General features: G+C 42.9%; 1 protein-coding gene across 9 annotated transcripts in view; it reads right to left on the bottom strand.

Moving 5' to 3' along the window:
• PTPRM (protein tyrosine phosphatase receptor type M) overlaps positions 1-16669 on the bottom strand; it is an 835052-nt gene that overhangs the window by 685465 nt on the left and 132918 nt on the right. For 5 of the 9 annotated variants that reach the window (XM_073331560.2, XM_073331561.2, XM_073331562.2 and 2 more), the window contains exon 1: positions 4081-4893. The exons of 2 other annotated variants lie outside the window; for them this stretch is intronic. In XM_073331560.2, the coding sequence (XP_073187661.1) occupies positions 4081-4153 (73 nt within the window). In that variant the 5' untranslated portion in view covers positions 4154-4893. Of the gene's footprint in view, positions 1-4080; positions 4894-16669 lie in introns of those variants that run through there. 2 more of the 9 variants (XM_073331565.2, XM_073331566.2) reach the window with 1 other exon arrangement.

The following is a 16669-nucleotide window of genomic DNA, read 5'->3' as shown; positions in this document are numbered from 1 at the left end:
GTATAAGCTGCATCCAAAGCAGAAGTGCTGTGCAGGTATAGCATACTAGTAAAGCCTTCCAAGTGTAGGCCTGGCCTAATTTACAAAATCAAAAAATCTTAAATCAGGTTAATGTTCTGTCAACATCTACATATTTCACTGTACCAGAATTTTAATTTCAGCTACAAGAGCACCTATGGATCTGAGCATACCTTCCATCTTTTCAGTGACCAAACCAGTACTATCCGTATGAAGTTTAAAGCCCAGTGAACCAACTGTTCCCTTATGAGTGCAGATTACTGTGTATTGTTGCAGATTTTATTGTGAAAAATTTGAGATTCCTATTTACATAGTCCCTGCCCAAAGAACTGAAAATACGATATAAAAGGCAATAATTTCCAATTTTTGTAAGGCACTTTATTTCAAGTTATTTTCCTCATAACCATAGTTAGTACTGGCACCATATAAGTTACCCCGACCTACTTACACATACCTTTCAGCCAGACTTTTTGTTGTTGTTGTTTTAAATTGCAGTTGGACTCATCAGATAGAGGTGAAAAAACAATTACAGGTAAAAAGTTAGTTGACATACAACTTTACAGTCAGTTTCTACAACAACAACAGAACTGTACAATCTAATAATAGGCCTCTCTAGGACAAGCTTGCATTAGAAGCAAAAAGCACCAATTTTAGAAGGATGCGTGTATTTTAGTTTTATCAGAAATGTGATGCTTTTATAAAAATGCATCGATTTTGAATTTTATTACACGTCTCTCTACCTTCAATTTCAATTAAGCATTTTTATATTTGACAGAGCTCATCGTGTCTAGACCTTTCATTTTATATAAAAGGTGACATTTAGGCTTACATCACCACTTGTAACTCTTCAGCTTGCATCATATTTTTGCTTGACCTATATCATTTTCAGAAATAGCTTGTGTTTTCTAGTATGAGTAATCTACCAAAGAGATGAAAGAAGAAATACTATGAATTCAAATTAGGATTTCATATAACCACATCTTAGCGTTTACAAACTTTTATAATTTTAGAAATCAGTCTTCATAAAGGGCCATTAAATACACAGTCAAACTAAAATGAAGAAGAAAAACCTGTTAAATTATTAAGGGAAGTAATTATTTTAAAAAATAAAGTGCTTCTCAAAAAAGACTACTGTAAGGACTAATACACCATTTACATCATGCTTTTGCCTAACAATCCTAGGTTTGTTTTCAACTGCTCCAAATAACCAGTGTTTTCTTTTTAATCAGAAATCTTCATTATTGTTTCCTGAGTTTTAGTTCTTAAGATCATTGTCATCTTGAATTGATGAACCTAGAATTTCAGATTCATCAATTAAGACCTCCACAGAAAACCCCATTTTTATTAACTGTTAAGCTAATATCAAAAGATTACTTGAAAGTGTCAAGACTTTAAACAACAAAAAGATCTGCTTTTTCCTGGTGATTAGTTCCCAGATAAGAAGATGAACACCTGAAGACAACATTAGAACAAACTTCTGTACAAATAAGTCAGTGCAAAAATAAAGATAAAAGTATAACTTGCAAAGATTACTTTTTCAGTCAATTGCTATTCTTTGCTTAAAAGATGGTTTCTTTGCTTTTTTAAATAGCATTGACCACATAGTTCACTTCTGTGGCAGGAGATAGGCAACTACGAAACTCATAGACAAACAAATCATCAATGGGACTGATGCACCAAGCTTTTAACAAAAGCAACAGCAACCATTTTTTCCCAGGGCATACAAAGAGCAAAAATAACCCCCAGTCACTTTCTATGGTGCAGTATCACAATGGAAAAATGCATCAATTTTGTTCTTAGCAAGTGCATGGTAATTTATGCATTACCTTTACATATAAACAAAAAATAACCATACAGAGTAGGCCAAATTCTGTGCTCAGTTATATTGGCCCATTAAACTTTTAAAAAACATGTTTCATTCAACACTCCAAAACCCAGCCAGTTCACAGAGAGTGTTATACAATTATACAGTTGAACTAACTATATATATAGGACATTAAAGCAACATTAAGACATTTCTGAACTGCTTGTGTTCCACATCACAGCTCTTCTTCTCAGCATGTGGTAATGTAAACTAATACTATAACCAAGAGCTACAACAATACTAAAGCAGGATTGTACTGAAGCAAGATGAACAGCACTTAAATTTTTACCCTAATGCAAGTATTAACCCATCCTTGCATGCAACTAAATTAAAAATTCAACAAAAGGATAGTTGCCCTAGTTTAACTTGAAACAAACTGTGATAAGATCATGGAGGTAGGGAGCACATTATGGCTTTATATTAATAAATATAAAAATAAAATAAAAATAAAATTAGAGATACCATAAAAATTTAGAGACTTCTTGTCAATATTTACTTGGTCTTGCCTCAGCGCATGGAGCTGGACTTGATGACCTCTTGAGGTCACTTCCAGCCCTACACTTCTATGATTTTATCAAGTCTGAACACTAGATTTCCAACATTAATGAGTTATAGCACTAATATACATGAGTTCAGTTCTATAACTCACTGCTGAGGATAGCCTCATCCTAACAAGATTACTGGAAGAGATATCATCTTAATGCAATCCTCTGGAACATTTCCCCCCCACTAAGGAACCCTCTGGCTTATGAGCACATGTTCAAAAGAGAGAGAGAAAAAACAGCCTGAATATACAGTGTCCGGGAAATGTAACACTGAACCAGAATAAGTTTATTTTTAAAAAAATCCTTTAAGCACAAAACTTGGCTGTACTATGTGCTGCATACAAGCAACATGTAAGGTACAAAATACAAACCACCCAGCAACCTCAGAAATAAGACAAGCAGAGAGTACTACTCCCCACCAGAAAGCACATTTAGCAAGAAGTGAAGACCAGATGTCTTAGATGCACTAATTTCAAGATAAAAAAAGATCTGATGTTACTCATGCCTGCTAAATAAATGTACAAAACTGTTTCACAACCTAACTTTCCACCCAGAATTATAGGTTTCTTTAATATACATTTTAAAATATATGACGGATTTTGTTATGGATGGGGAAGGAAAAACACAGACCAATGAAGATGCTGAAGGGCAAACCTAAAATTGCAATTAAAAACAAAAAAGGACATGCATCAATAGGAATTCTTTTCTGGAGCTGCACCATGGATGTAAAAACCTGGCATGTCTAGGACACGCACTGTTTCCCCCCTTTCCTAGGGTTTTCACTATAGGCTGAAGACTCTTCTGTGCTTTTAAAAAGGGGCCGTCCCCCGCTTTTTAAACTGATCACCCGCTGTCACTGCACGCTCGCACTTAAACGCAGTGCGAATTTTTAGAGTTAATAATGAAGCTTCAGCTTTGATGACGGGACAAACTGATGGGAGAGGAGGAGGAAGAGCGATGGGGGGAGAGGGGGGAGTGCTGGGACGCTGCTGTTGCCCCTCTGTCCGTTGTTTTCTGGAGGTAGGGGGCGGCTCTCAGCCCTGTCTGGTGGAAACCCAAAGTTCTCTTTCTCCCACATTTTCAGCGACTGCTCGGCTGCCCATTGTAACTCCGACCCACTCCGCAAGCAAGCCCTGCCCGCCTCCCTCCCGGCCCGGCCCCAGCCCAGCCGGCTGCCAGCATTCCGCTAAGCGCCGCGTGCTGCACCCTTGCCTGGCACCTCGTAGCACTCATGCCCGGCCAGGATGCGCCCTGGAAGAGACACGGCCCGTTTACACTCCCCTCACGCCCCCCCCCCGCCCCCTCCAAGTAACTTCGGGCGGCAGGAAACTTGGAAAGACTCCAAGGAAAAGAAGATTCCCCCCCTCCCCCAGTAATACAATAATGTAACACCCCGCTCCCCCCCGCCGCCGCCGCCTCTAGATGCGGTGCGCCAGGGGTCCCACTTGACTCCAAACAACTCAACACCTTCCCCTCGCTGGTCTAACGGGACCGGTCGGCGCTGAGCTCCCCTCCGCCCTCTCCCTTGGCTCCCGGGGCTGGGCTCGCGTCCACCACCGCTCCCGGGCTCACTCCCCGCAGGCAAACCAGCTCCCCACCGCAGCCTCCCAGGCAGCGGGACACTGGGGGCGGAGATGGGGAGGCTCCTCTTACCTGTGAAGGGCTCCGCTCCGGCTGCCAGCAAAAGTCCAGCCAAAGTCAGCAGGCAAGTTCCAACTTTCCCCATGTCTCCCCCCGCGGCTCCGCGAGGGGCAAAGCAGCTGGGAGCTCGCAGGCGCCCCACTCCCGCCCAGCCGGCTGCCGGGGGCAGGCTGGAGCCGGGCGGGGTGCGGCGGCGGGGAGGGGCTGGCTCTGGGGCGCTGTTTTCCTGTTTCGGGAGAAGTGGGGGGGGGGAAAGGGGGCTTGCAGCGCAGCCTCTCAGTCCCGCCGCTGCCCGCGCCTGGGAGTCCCGTCCCCGCCTCCTCCAGCCCCAGCCCTTGCAGCCTCCTCGCCCGGCGCTCCGCTCCGCTCGCCTCCCTCTCTGCCTCGCGGTGCCCCCGGCAGGCGGGCTAAAGACGGCGCTGAAGTCACGCCCAGCCACCAGCGCCGCCGCCGCCGCCTGGCCCCCGCTAGAGGGCGAGTGCTGCCCGGGCTGCAGCTCCGGGGGTGGGCGGCGAGCTCAGCGGCTGCGGGGGGGCGGAGAGGAAAAGGCGTGGGGGTTTCCCCCCTCCCCAAAACCGGGTTGATTGCCGTGCGCCTGGGTCCCCGGCAAGAAGGCTTGAAAAGTTCTCCTCAGCTGTGGGATTGGGAAGCCCACGGTCCAGCACGGCCCCAAACCCTCATTAACTTGCTCCTCGGCTGCCGCTCGCCAGGGCAGCCGCGGCACCGTCCAGGAAAAAGTGCGGAGAGGTTCGTGCCTCCTAGCGCCCCCTCGGAAGACTGACTGATGCGGGTGATTAACACAGCGTAACGCACCACGAGTCGGGGACACATCCCACACAGTAGTTAATCCGCACTCCCGTGCAGTGCTGCGCAGTTTCCTTGAAGCCCTGGCCCTTTGACAGCTGAGCCAGTCTCCACCTTCCCCACATGCACTGGGCTGGTGTGATTCCGAGCCACCAAAAGCTGGGGGGGGGGGGGGGGGGGTGGAAGAAAAGCAACCAAAACTAGTATTGTTTTTTTTTAAAAAACGGAGATCCTGGCAGCAGGAAGAATTGGTTCCAGGCCACGCATTTTTATGTAAAAACAGCAAAACTGCAAATGTGTATGCCAGCCTCTAAGTACAGCAAACAGTCCTTCCCAGAAAGATATTAAAACGTCTTACGTGTTTCCATGCACTAAAAATGCCAGGCTGTAAACAAATTTTTTTATGTAGGCTGCTGCTAAAACTCTAGACTCCTAATCCTACAATCATTTCTGCAGCTGCTTTACTTTAGTTATTAATACCCACTTTCGAGGGTATTATTATTAATATTTAAATTACCACCAGATGCTGTACAAACACAGCACAAAAAGACCATTCCAGCTCCGAGGAGCTTAGTTTCATTAACTTTAGTGTGACTACTGATGAGAGTAAGATTAAGCATGTGCTTGCTTAAGTGTTTGCAAGACTGGGTACTATTAAAAGTGAAAGAATTTTTAAAATTCAATTTACCGGTCACTATTCATTCTCTATTTCTTGCATATTTCTGGCTTTGACAATGAAAGTCTGTTTATTTTGTTTATAGTCGGTTTCACTTTCCCTGGTGTCTTATTTAGATTTCAAACATTGCATAGGAGATGTTTGTTTAAATACAAATGTTTTTAAATGGATTTTTTTTATTGTGGAAACATGTTTATTGGTCCTAGTTTTTATAAAAGCTTTATCTTTATACAAAATTTTAATGTTGTGCCAAATTTAAATTCACACACATTCTTTAAGGTTCCACAGGTAAGCATTAAAAAGTCAAAAATGCCACAGAGGTTTAGCCAGCAAACACATATATATAATTTTACTCACACAAAGACTTGACTTCACTGTCGCATACATGCAAATTAGCAGGGCTGGCACTGGTTGCAGATGAAGCCTTAATACTGTCCCCTTATGTATTGCAGGTTACAATATATTTTTGTTACATGTTCATGTAATATTTAATATATTATACAGTTTTGTCTACAAGTTTGTGTAGGTGTGATACCTTGCATTTTCCCCATCTTCTTATATATAAACTAATGTCATTATCACAATTAATGGTTCTGTATATCTTTATTGACAAATTCCCTGTCCAGTACTTTCCCTGGGTAGCATTTAAGATTTTAGGGGAAGAGGCAGTTAACTGAAAAAACTATCACAAGGCAGCAGAATAACATTAACTGTATCAAATTCCTGGCATGTGAGTGTTTAACTGAATTCACAGAAGTCACCTACTACAGGACAGGCCCAACAAAGAAAGTAACAGAACGCTACTAGCTGTCACCTTCAGCCCCCAACTAAAACCTCTCCAGGGCATCATCAAGGATCTACAACCTAACCTGAAGGACGATCCCTCACTCTCAGAGATCTTGGGAGACAGGTCAGTCCTCGCTTACAGACAGCCCCCAACCTGAAGGAAATACTCACCAGCAACCACACAACAAAAACACTAACCCAGGAACCTATGCTTGCAACAAAGCTCGTTGCCAACTCTGTCCACATATCTATTCAGGGACACCATCATAGGACCTAATCACATCAGCCACACCATCAGGAGCTCGTTCACCTGCACATCTACCAATATGATATATGCCATCATGGGCCAGCAATGCTCCTCTGCCAGGTACATTGGCCAAACCAGACAGTTTCTATGCAAAAGAATAAATGGACACAAATCAGACGTCAAGAATTATAACATTCAAAAACCAGTCGGAGAACCCTTCAACCTCCCTGAACACTCAATTACAGACCTAACAGTCGCAATTCTTCAACAGAAAAACTTCAGAAACAGACTCCAACGAGAAACTGCAGATCTGGAATTAATTTGCAAACTGGACACCATTAAATTAGGCTTGAATAAAGACTGGGAGTGGAGAGGCATTACACAAACTAAAAACTAATTCCCCGTGCTCATTTTTCCCCTACTGTTAATCACACCTTCTTGTCAACTGTTTGAAATGGGCCATCCTGATTATCACTACAAAAGTTTTTTTTCTCCTGCTCATAATAGCCCACCTTAATTGATTAGTCTCGTTAGAGTTGGTATGGCAACCCCCAGTTTTTCATGTTCTCTCTCTCTCTTTATATATTTATATCTGTATATATAGATAGCTATATCTTCCTATTGTATTTTCCACTGCATGCATCTGATGAAGTGGGTTTAGCCCACAAAAGTTTATGCCCAAATAAATTTGTTAGTCTCTAAGGTGCCACAAATACTCCTCATTCTTTTTGCTGATATGGACTAACACGGCTACCATTCTGAAACCTGAATTCTGAGTGTTTTCTTCACTTATTTGTATGGACTTTCCTAGCTTTTAAAAAAATAAGACAGTTCATTCCTGAAAACTTTGATGTTTGGCTGGTTCTGAGCAAATTGGCAATAGCACATGTAGCTTCTATAATTTGGACTATTTGTCTGGACACCGCTGTTCTTTTCACCCACCTGTCCTACTTAGTTCAGCAGTTGTGCAAAAGAGATCCTGTCTGTTCTGACCTCCAAAAACTGAATGGCTCTAACATCATAAACCCAAAAGGAATGGCCCCTTTTGAAAATGTTGGCCTTGTTTCAGTATGTATTTTGATTTGTGTATATAGCTTTTGAAAACAATGAGACATTTCTACCCAAAGAAGTTCTTTAACTTACAGTTAAATTCACTCAAGATGCATTTGCTATCAACCCAATCACTAAAATCTAGGAAATCACCTGTTAATCCAATCTCTCATCTATACCGACCTAAACTTGCATTCATCACCACTTTAATTTCATAATACTCAAGCACACTTTTACTCCTTTCTACAGCAAACTCCCTATCAGGGTGGATAAAAATTGATGATATATAAAAAAAGTCAATTTTTTAAATTTAAACTGGACTTTTAAAATTTCAATGAAGTACTTTTTTTAAAATTAAATTTGAAACTGTGACAACCTATGTTAAGGGTAAAACTTACTAACATTTATTAAAAATCATTTAAATAAATAAAAACAATAATATGTTGCATCAATGAGTCCCCGTTTCAAATTGTAATGAGTTAAAGGGTTCTGTTTTTTACATACAGTTACATACAGAGTGAGAGAGAAACCTTATCTTTTGAAGTCTACTCAACCTTTATAAATGTCACAATGTCATATACTACATTAATTATATTATTCTCACTCTATACAGTGGAGCAAATAGTGGTATTTACATTTTTTTCCAAATGTAGTTACTTTCATTTTCTGTTATGCAGAAAAGATTTTGTCTTAATTACTTTTGGGTTCAGTTTAGCCAGCAGGTGAAGATTAAATTATTTACTCATTTGGACTAGTTCGAACTCAAGAAACCAATGAGGAGACAACCATGAAAATTTGTTTTTCTCTTCCAAGCACCAAATTAAAACCAGGTGGGAAAATATCAGATCTACTAATTCCAAAATTCTGAAGGACATGGGGCCAGATTTTCAAAGATATTTAGGCAACTAAAAATGCAGATAGGTGGTAAATGGGATTTTCAAAAGACCTGTAACAGTCTAGGCACATAACTCCCATTGATTTCAATGTGAGTTAGATACTTAAGCAGGTTAGGGTCTAATGGTATTTTCAGAATTGCCAATCTTTAGGCACCAAAATACCTTTGAAAATGTGGCCTGTGTTGACAGGAAACAATCTGTTATTTCACTAACTGCCATTAATATTTCATTTGTTTAATATATCATTTAATTTTAAATGAAAATAGGTTTTAATAAGAGAAAAAATATGTATCCAGGACATTTCAGATAGTTTTATTTAACTAATAAAATAATTTTAAAAAATTTTGTACAATTTTTAATTTTCATTCCAGTTTTCATCCAAATGCAGCTTGATACCAATCATGATTTTTTAAAAGCATCTAGTAAATAAGAAATGTACCATTCACTATTTTCTAACATAAAAATGTAAAAACTAAGAAACTGAATAAATTTATGTTAAGCTATATAATTGCTTAAATAAATATGTATAGATACAGCCTATCCTCCTGGTTTGCAAAAATAAGTATCAAATTTTGTGTAAATGCTATATCTGATTGCAAACCAGCATGTTCTAATAGCTATACAACCAAAAAGAATAAATTGACTTTTGGAAAATAACTTAAAAGTACAAATGCAAAACAAGATTCAAATCAATTATTTAAATCAAGGTTTCCTGCTTTCATGATTAAAATCAATTATTTAAATCAATCCACTGTGCTCCCTTTCAGTTCCAACACATGACTAACCAAAATCAAACTCAGATACACCATTTTAACTCTGACCTCACCCTAGTCATATGCAAATTATACACAATTAACCTAACTTGGCACATAAAATCATAGTGATGATGTAAGACTGGAAGGGATCTTGACAGGTAATCTAGTCCAGTTCCCTGCACTAAGTCAGGACTAAGTATTATCTAGACCAATGGGTCCCAAACTTGTTCCGCCGCTTGTGCAGCGAAAGCCCCTGGCAGGCCAGGCCAATTTGTTTACCTGCCATGTCCCCAGGTTTGGCCTATCGCGGCTCCCAGTGGCCACGGTTCGCTGTTCCAAGCCAATGGGAGCCGCGATTGGCTGAACCTACGGACGCGGTAGGTAAACAAACCAGCCCAGTCCGCCAGGGGCTTTCCCTGCACAAGCGTCAGAAAAAGTTTGGGAACCACTGGTCTAGACCATACCTGACAGGTGTTTGTTTAACCCGGGGTGGACAAACTATGGCCCGGGGGCCACATCTGGCCCTTCAGATGTTTTAATCTGGCCCTGGAGCTTCTGACGGGGAGCAGGGTCTGGAGCTTGCCCTGCTTCACACATGCTGTGGCTTGCGCGGCTCCCAGAAGCAGTGGCATGTCCCCTCTCTGGATCCTAAGCGTAGGGGCAGCCCGGGGGCTCTGCATGCTGCCCCTGCCCCAAGCACCATCCCCTTAGCATCCATTGGCTGGGAACCGTGAACATTCATGGCCCGCCATACCATTTCCATGCCCAGATGTGGCCCTCAGGCCAAAATGTTTGCCCACCCCTGGGCTAACCTGTTCTTAAAAACTTCCAGTGACTGAGATTCCACAACCTGCCTAGATAGATTGCTCTAGTGCTTAACTACCCTTACACTTAGGAAGTTGATCCTAATGTCTAACCTAAATCTCCCTTGTTGCAATTTAAGCCTGTTACTTCTTGTCCTGAACTCAGTGGTTAAGGAGAACAATTTATCACCCTCCTCTTTATAACAACCTTTTACATACTTGAAGATTCTTATCATGTTCCCCTCAGTCTTCACTTCTCCAAACTAAACATCCATTATTTCAATCTTTCCTTGTAGGTTATGTTTTCTAGACCTGAAATCATTTTTGTTGCTCTCCTCTGGACTTTCTCCAATTTGTCCTGTCCTCCATTCCCGTTTCCATTGGTGTCGAGGTTTGGTGCCATCAGCCATTTTGAATTTTTTTATAATTTTTTTTATGCTTGAATAGGGGGTGTGTTGCATGCTTGTGCTTTGATACATTTGATTGATTGTTTAGAGAAAAAGGTTAAAAGAATAGAGTGAGAGAACTTAAAGGAAAAGGAGGGGGTTTTTTTAAAAAAGAAAGCTTTAGTTAGGTTTAGAGGAAAAAAGGAAAGAAAGGTTATGAAACAGAAGAAAGATTGTTTGGTTAGGTTTAGTAAGGAGAGATGATTTTAAAGGCCTAGCTTGGCATGTTATTAAAGACTAGAAAGAGAGAACTTAAAGAAAAATAAATATTTTTGTTTTTAAAGGGTTAGTTTGAAAGAATAGAGGCAAGTTATTAAATAAACTTAAAGAAAAGAAAGATTTTTGGTTAGGTTTAGTAAGGAGAGGTGTTTTTAAAGGACTAGTTTGGCATGTTATTAAAGAATAAAAAAATCTGAGATAAATTTAAAAGATAAAACAAATACAAGTGAAAGGTATATTAAGTCTTGTAAAGGAATAAATATTTTAAAACACAAGCCTATATGAAGACATATCCCTTCATTTAGCACTTTTACACATGCGTTTCAATAAAAAATTAGCATGCAGAAACCATCCCAGGGTTAAAACCACAGACAAACTCTTTATAAAAGTAATTTATAGTGATAAAAAAGATTTTCCCCTGTGTTTTAGACTAACACTGGTCATTTTTCAACTAGGACAATTTGAAACAACATGCTTTTACAGCAAAGCCACTGTTAGCAAAAACAGCATCTGTGAGGCAGTGGAGCAGAGATAGAGATTTAGCTCTAGGGGCAGAATTGGTGGACAAAGTGAGAGAGGCCAAGGACCCAAATAGCGTTTTAGATGAAATCATCAAACCAACAGATAAATGTTGAATGCAAAATGTTGAACGTTTAATTTGTTCAGCAAATTACAAAATCTTGCTAGGAAAAAACACTAAAAGTTAGACCGTGTTTTGGGAACAAAATAAGGCATGTTGTAAAATAAAACGTCAATTGAAAATAACAGTTTGAAGTGGGTTTTTATGGAGTTCAAGGCGTATGGGATTTGTCAAAAGGGAAGTAGGTTGCCCCTGTAGTATACGTGCAGTTAGGTTACAGTTTGTCAACAACAACAACAAGAAGTATGTCAGCGGCTTCTTCCTCTAACAAAGACCCACCCACCTCACGCGCTTGTGCATGAAGGATATAGGCTGTTGGGGCATCTGGACCATTGCAAAGCAGCCCCAGAACCCCTCTTAAATCATACAGTATTCCACTTTGGCTGTACCTTTTCATTCTCCTCCCCCCCAAGCCCTCTGCATTAAGACTTAAGCATGACCCCTCTGATTTCAACAATGTCTCAGGTCTCTCGTCTACTGATTCATATTATTTAATGCGTTACAGCATCTAGCCTGAACACTTTTTAGAGTCCAAGGTCCCTCCTTGCTCAGCAGAGTGATGCAAGATGTTCCATCACCCACAAGGGCTGATCACATTTCCTGCTCATTGCTACCAGGGCCTGCTGGCATTGGAATTGTTCCAAGGTCTCTCACTTGGCTGTGCAATGCTCAAACCAGCAAGCTTTGCACTGTCCTAAGGTTGGGGGTTCCACGACCACCACTCCCAAGAGAAGGAGGCGGGTGGTGGTGGTCGGGGACTCTCCCCTCAGGGGGAATGAGTCATCTATCTGCCTCCCTGACCGGGAAAACAGAGAAGTCTGCTGCTTGCCAGGGCGAAGATTCGCAATGTGACGGAGAGTCTGCCGAGACTCATCAAGCCCTCGGACCGCTAACCCTTCCTGCTTTTCCACGTGAGCACCAATGATACTGCCAAGAATGACCTTGAGCAGATCACTGCAGACTACGTGGCTCTGGGAAGGAGGATAAAGGAATATGAGCTGCAAGTGGTGTTCTCGTCCATCCTCCCCGTGGAAGGAAAAGCCCGGGGTAGGGATCGTTGAATCATGGAAGTCAATGAATGGCTACGCAGGTGGTGTCGGAGAAAAGGCTTTGGATTCTTCGACCATGGGATGGTGTTCCAAGAAGGGAACTGCTAGGCAGGGACGGGCTCCACTTAACGAAGAGAGGGAAGAGCATCTTCACGAGCAGGCTGGCTAACCTAGTGAGGAGGGCTTTAACCTAGGTTCACCGGGGGAAGGAGACCAAAGCCATGAGGTAAGTGAGGAAGCGGGATACCGGGAGGAAGCACGAGCAGGCGTGTGTGAGAGGGGAGGGCTCCTGCCTCATACTGAGAACAAGGTGCAATCAGCGGGTTATCTCAAATGCCTATATACAAATGCACAAAGCCTGGGAAACAACCAGGGAGAACTGGAGGTCCTGGCAAAGTCAGGGAATTATGATGTGATTGGAATAACAGATTCTTGGTGGGATAGCTCGCATGACTGAAGTACTGTCATGGATGGGTATAAACTGTTCAGGAAGGACAGGCAGGGCAGAAAAGGTGGGGGAGTTGCATTGTATGTAAGAGAGCAGTATGACTGCTCAGAGCTCCGGTATGAAACTGCAGAAAAACCTGAGAGTCTCTGGATTAAGTTTAGAAGTGTGAGCAACAAGGGTGATGTCGTGGTGGGAGTCTTCTATAGACCACCGGACCAGGGGGATGAGGTGGACAAGGCTTTCTTCCGGCAACTCACAGAAGCTACAAGATTGCACACCCTGGTTCTAATGGGCAACTTCAATCACCCTGATATCTGCTGGGAGAGCAATACAGCGGTGCACAGACAATCCAGGAAGTTTTTGGAAAGTGTAGGGGACAATTTCCTGGTGCAAGTGCTGGAGGAACCAACTAGGGGCAGAGCTCTTCTTGACGTGCGGCTCACAAACTGGCTCAGCAAGTTTGTGGATGACACTAAACTGGGAGGAGTGGTAGATATGCTGGAGGGTAGGGATAGGATACAGACAAATATAGACAAATTGGAGGATTGGGCCAAAAGAAATCTGATGAGGTTTGTCATAAATATAAAGGGAAGGGTAAACCCCTTTGAAATCCCTCCTGGCCAGGGGAAAGCTCCTCTCACCTGTAAAGGGTTAAGAAGCTAAAGGTAACCTCGCTGGCACCTGACCAAAATGACCAATGAGGAGACAAGATACTTTCAAAAGCTGGGAGGAGGGAGAGAAACAAAGGGTCTGTGTCTGTCTGTAGTCGTCTTGGCCGGGGACAGAACAGGAATGGAGTCTTAGAACTTTTAGTAAGTAATCTAGCTAGGTATGTGTTAGATTATGATTTCTTTAAATGGCTGAGAAAAGAATTGTGCTGAATAGAATAACTATTTCTGTCTGTGTATCTTTTTTGTAACTTAAGGTTTTGCCTAGAGGGGTTCTCTATGTTTTTGAATCTAATTACCCTGTAAGATATATACCATCCTGATTTTACAGGGGGGATTTCTTTATTTCTATTTACTTCTATTTTTTTTTATTAAAAGTCTTCTTGTAAAACACTGAATGCTTTTTCATTGTTCTCAGATCCAAGGGTTTGGGTTTGTGGTCACCTATGCAAATTGGTGAGGCTTTTTATCCAACATTTCCCAGGAAAGGGGGGGTGCAAGTGTTGGGAGGATTGTTCATTGTTCTTAAGATCCAAGGGTCTGGGTCTGTAGTCACCTAGGCAAATTGGTGAGGCTTTTTACCAAACCTTGTCCAGGAAGTGGGGTGCAAGGTGGGAAGTATTTTGGGGGGAAGGACGCGTCCAAACAGCTCTTCCCCAGTAACCAGTATTAGTTTGGTGGTGGTAGCGGCCAGTCTAAGGATAACGGGGGTAATATTTTGTACCTTGGGGAAGTTTTGACCTAAGCTGGTAAAGATAAGCTTAGGAGGTTTTTCATGCAGGTCCCCACATCTGTACCCTAGAGTTCAGAGTGGGGGAGGAACCTTGACATGGTGGCACAGTGGTGGGATTAACCTGAAATCATTTTGAGATCCAGTTGAGATTTTTTGAACTAGAAATACAGATTTTAAAAAGGAATTTTTAGGAAGTCCAGAAGCAGCTTTGAAACTGAAAGCAGCTTGGTTTCTCTCTGCTTTGTGGCCAAGCAGAGACAAAAGGGGATTATCTTGTGAATTGCAGGTTTTCTTTGCCTGGAGGCAGGGTACTTAACTCCTGCAGGGAAATTCACAGTCTTCCAACCCAGAGGTTTTTTTTTTTTTTCTTCCTAAAAGTAAATAGGGGGTGTGTGCTCTACCCATTTGCCTGGAGACAAAAGTGGCAGGGTTTTTTTAGGATTTTGATTTTTTTTTTTTGTTTTACAAGGAACACAGGTTTGAAAAGAAATTTTTTTTCTTCTTTGGGCTGGGTAAGCAGGTTTCCAAGTAGTTGGAGGTTTTTTGCTTTAATTTGGGCCCAGAGCAGAGACAAGGGAATTGTCTTTTTCTGTAGGCTGACAATCACTATCAGAGAATAGGTATTCTATTCCAGCACAGCAAAATTTTACAGCCAAGTTTTGTTTGTTTATTTCTAAACCTCGGGTGTAAAGTTAGTTAAAAACAGAGAGGTTAGAATGGCCAAATCCTCAGCTCGACTACAGCTGGAATTAGCCAAATTTCAGGCTGAGGAAAAACAAAGGGAACATGAAAGACAGATAGAACTCATGCGGCTGAAGAAGGAGGAGAAGGAAAAAGAGAGGAAGCATGTGGAGGAGATGGAGAGGATAAAGGCCCAGCAGAATATACCAACAAACCCTAACAATCCTTCTCCAGGTACCACTTCCCATCCCAGAAAGTTCCCCACCTACAAGGCAGGTGATGATACTGAGGCCTTCTTAGAAAACTTCGAAAGGGCCTGCCTTGGGTACAACATCTCTACTGACCAATACATGGTAGAGCTGAGGCCGCAGCTCAGTGGACCCTTAGCTGAGGTGGCAGCTGAAATGCCTAAAGAACACATGAACAAGTATGAACTGTTTAAATCCAAGGCGAGAGTCAGAATGGGGATAACACCCGAGCAGTCTCGTCGGAGGTTCAGAGCCCTAAGGTGGAAACCAGACATGTCATTTACCCGACATGCCTACCACATTGTAAAACATTGGGATACCTGGATATCAGGAGCAAGTGTTGAATCTCCAGTAAATTTGCCCTTCCTAATGCAAATGGAACAATTCTTAGAGGGTGTTCCTGAGGAAATAGAAAGATACATCCTAGATGGGAAACCCAAAACTGTAATTGAGGCAGGAGAGATTGGAGCCAGATGGGTGGAGGTGGCAGAGAAGAAGAAAACTGGTCGCAGTTGGAGCGGAGACCAGAAGGGACCACCCCAGACCACACCCTATTACCGGGGGCCGCCCAAAGCCCCACCTACCTCCCAAAGAACCCTCCAGACCCCTTATCGTCCCACCACCCCGTTCTCCAGCAACCCTCCTCGCCCCAGTGACCCGTCAGCTGGACGATGTTTTAAGTGTAACGAGCTGGGGCATGTAAAGGCCAACTGCCCCAAGAACCCCAACAGATTACAGTTCATTGCACCGGAATCACACCAGAGGTCCACAGGCCCAGATACCTCCCAGATACCCTTGGAGCGGAGGGAAACTGTGAGTGTGGGTGGGAAGAAGGTCACTGCGTGGAGGGACACCGGAGCACAAGTGTCAGCTATCCATGCTTCCTTAGTGGACCCCAATTTAATCAACCCAGAGATCCAAGTGACGATTCAACCCTTCAAGTCCAACTCTTTCAATTTGCCTAAAGCCAAGTTGCCTGTCCAGTACAAGGGCTGGTCAGGAATGTGGACTTTTGCAGTCTATGATGATTATCCCATCCCCATGCTGTTGGGGGAAGACTTGGCCAATCATGTGAAGCAGGCCAAGAGGGTGGGAATGGTCACCCGCAACCAGGCTAAACAAGCCGTGAGGCCTAGCTCTGTTCCAGAAACTTCTATCAGGACCCAGTCAGAGGTGATGGACCTGGACCCCAGGCCAATGTCTGCAACAGCAGTAGTGGATCCAGTCCCAGAGACCCAGACGGAACCAGTCCCAGAACTGGAACCAGCCAAACAACCAACACCAGACCCCGTGTCAGCACTGAATCCAGTACTTGCAACCTCAACACCAGAGGGCCCCACCGAACCTGAACTGGCAGCAGCCGATAACCCTACACAAGAGGCTCAGCCGGAGCCTGAATCCCAACATAGTGCACCAGCGGAGAGCGGTTCACAGTCAACAGAAACAGCTCCA

This window comes from Lepidochelys kempii, chromosome 2 (genome assembly GCF_965140285.1).
Source record: "Lepidochelys kempii isolate rLepKem1 chromosome 2, rLepKem1.hap1, whole genome shotgun sequence".
In the NCBI taxonomy this organism is placed as follows: domain Eukaryota; kingdom Metazoa; phylum Chordata; order Testudines; family Cheloniidae; genus Lepidochelys; species Lepidochelys kempii.
This window is presented reverse-complemented; position numbering and strand designations above follow the sequence as displayed.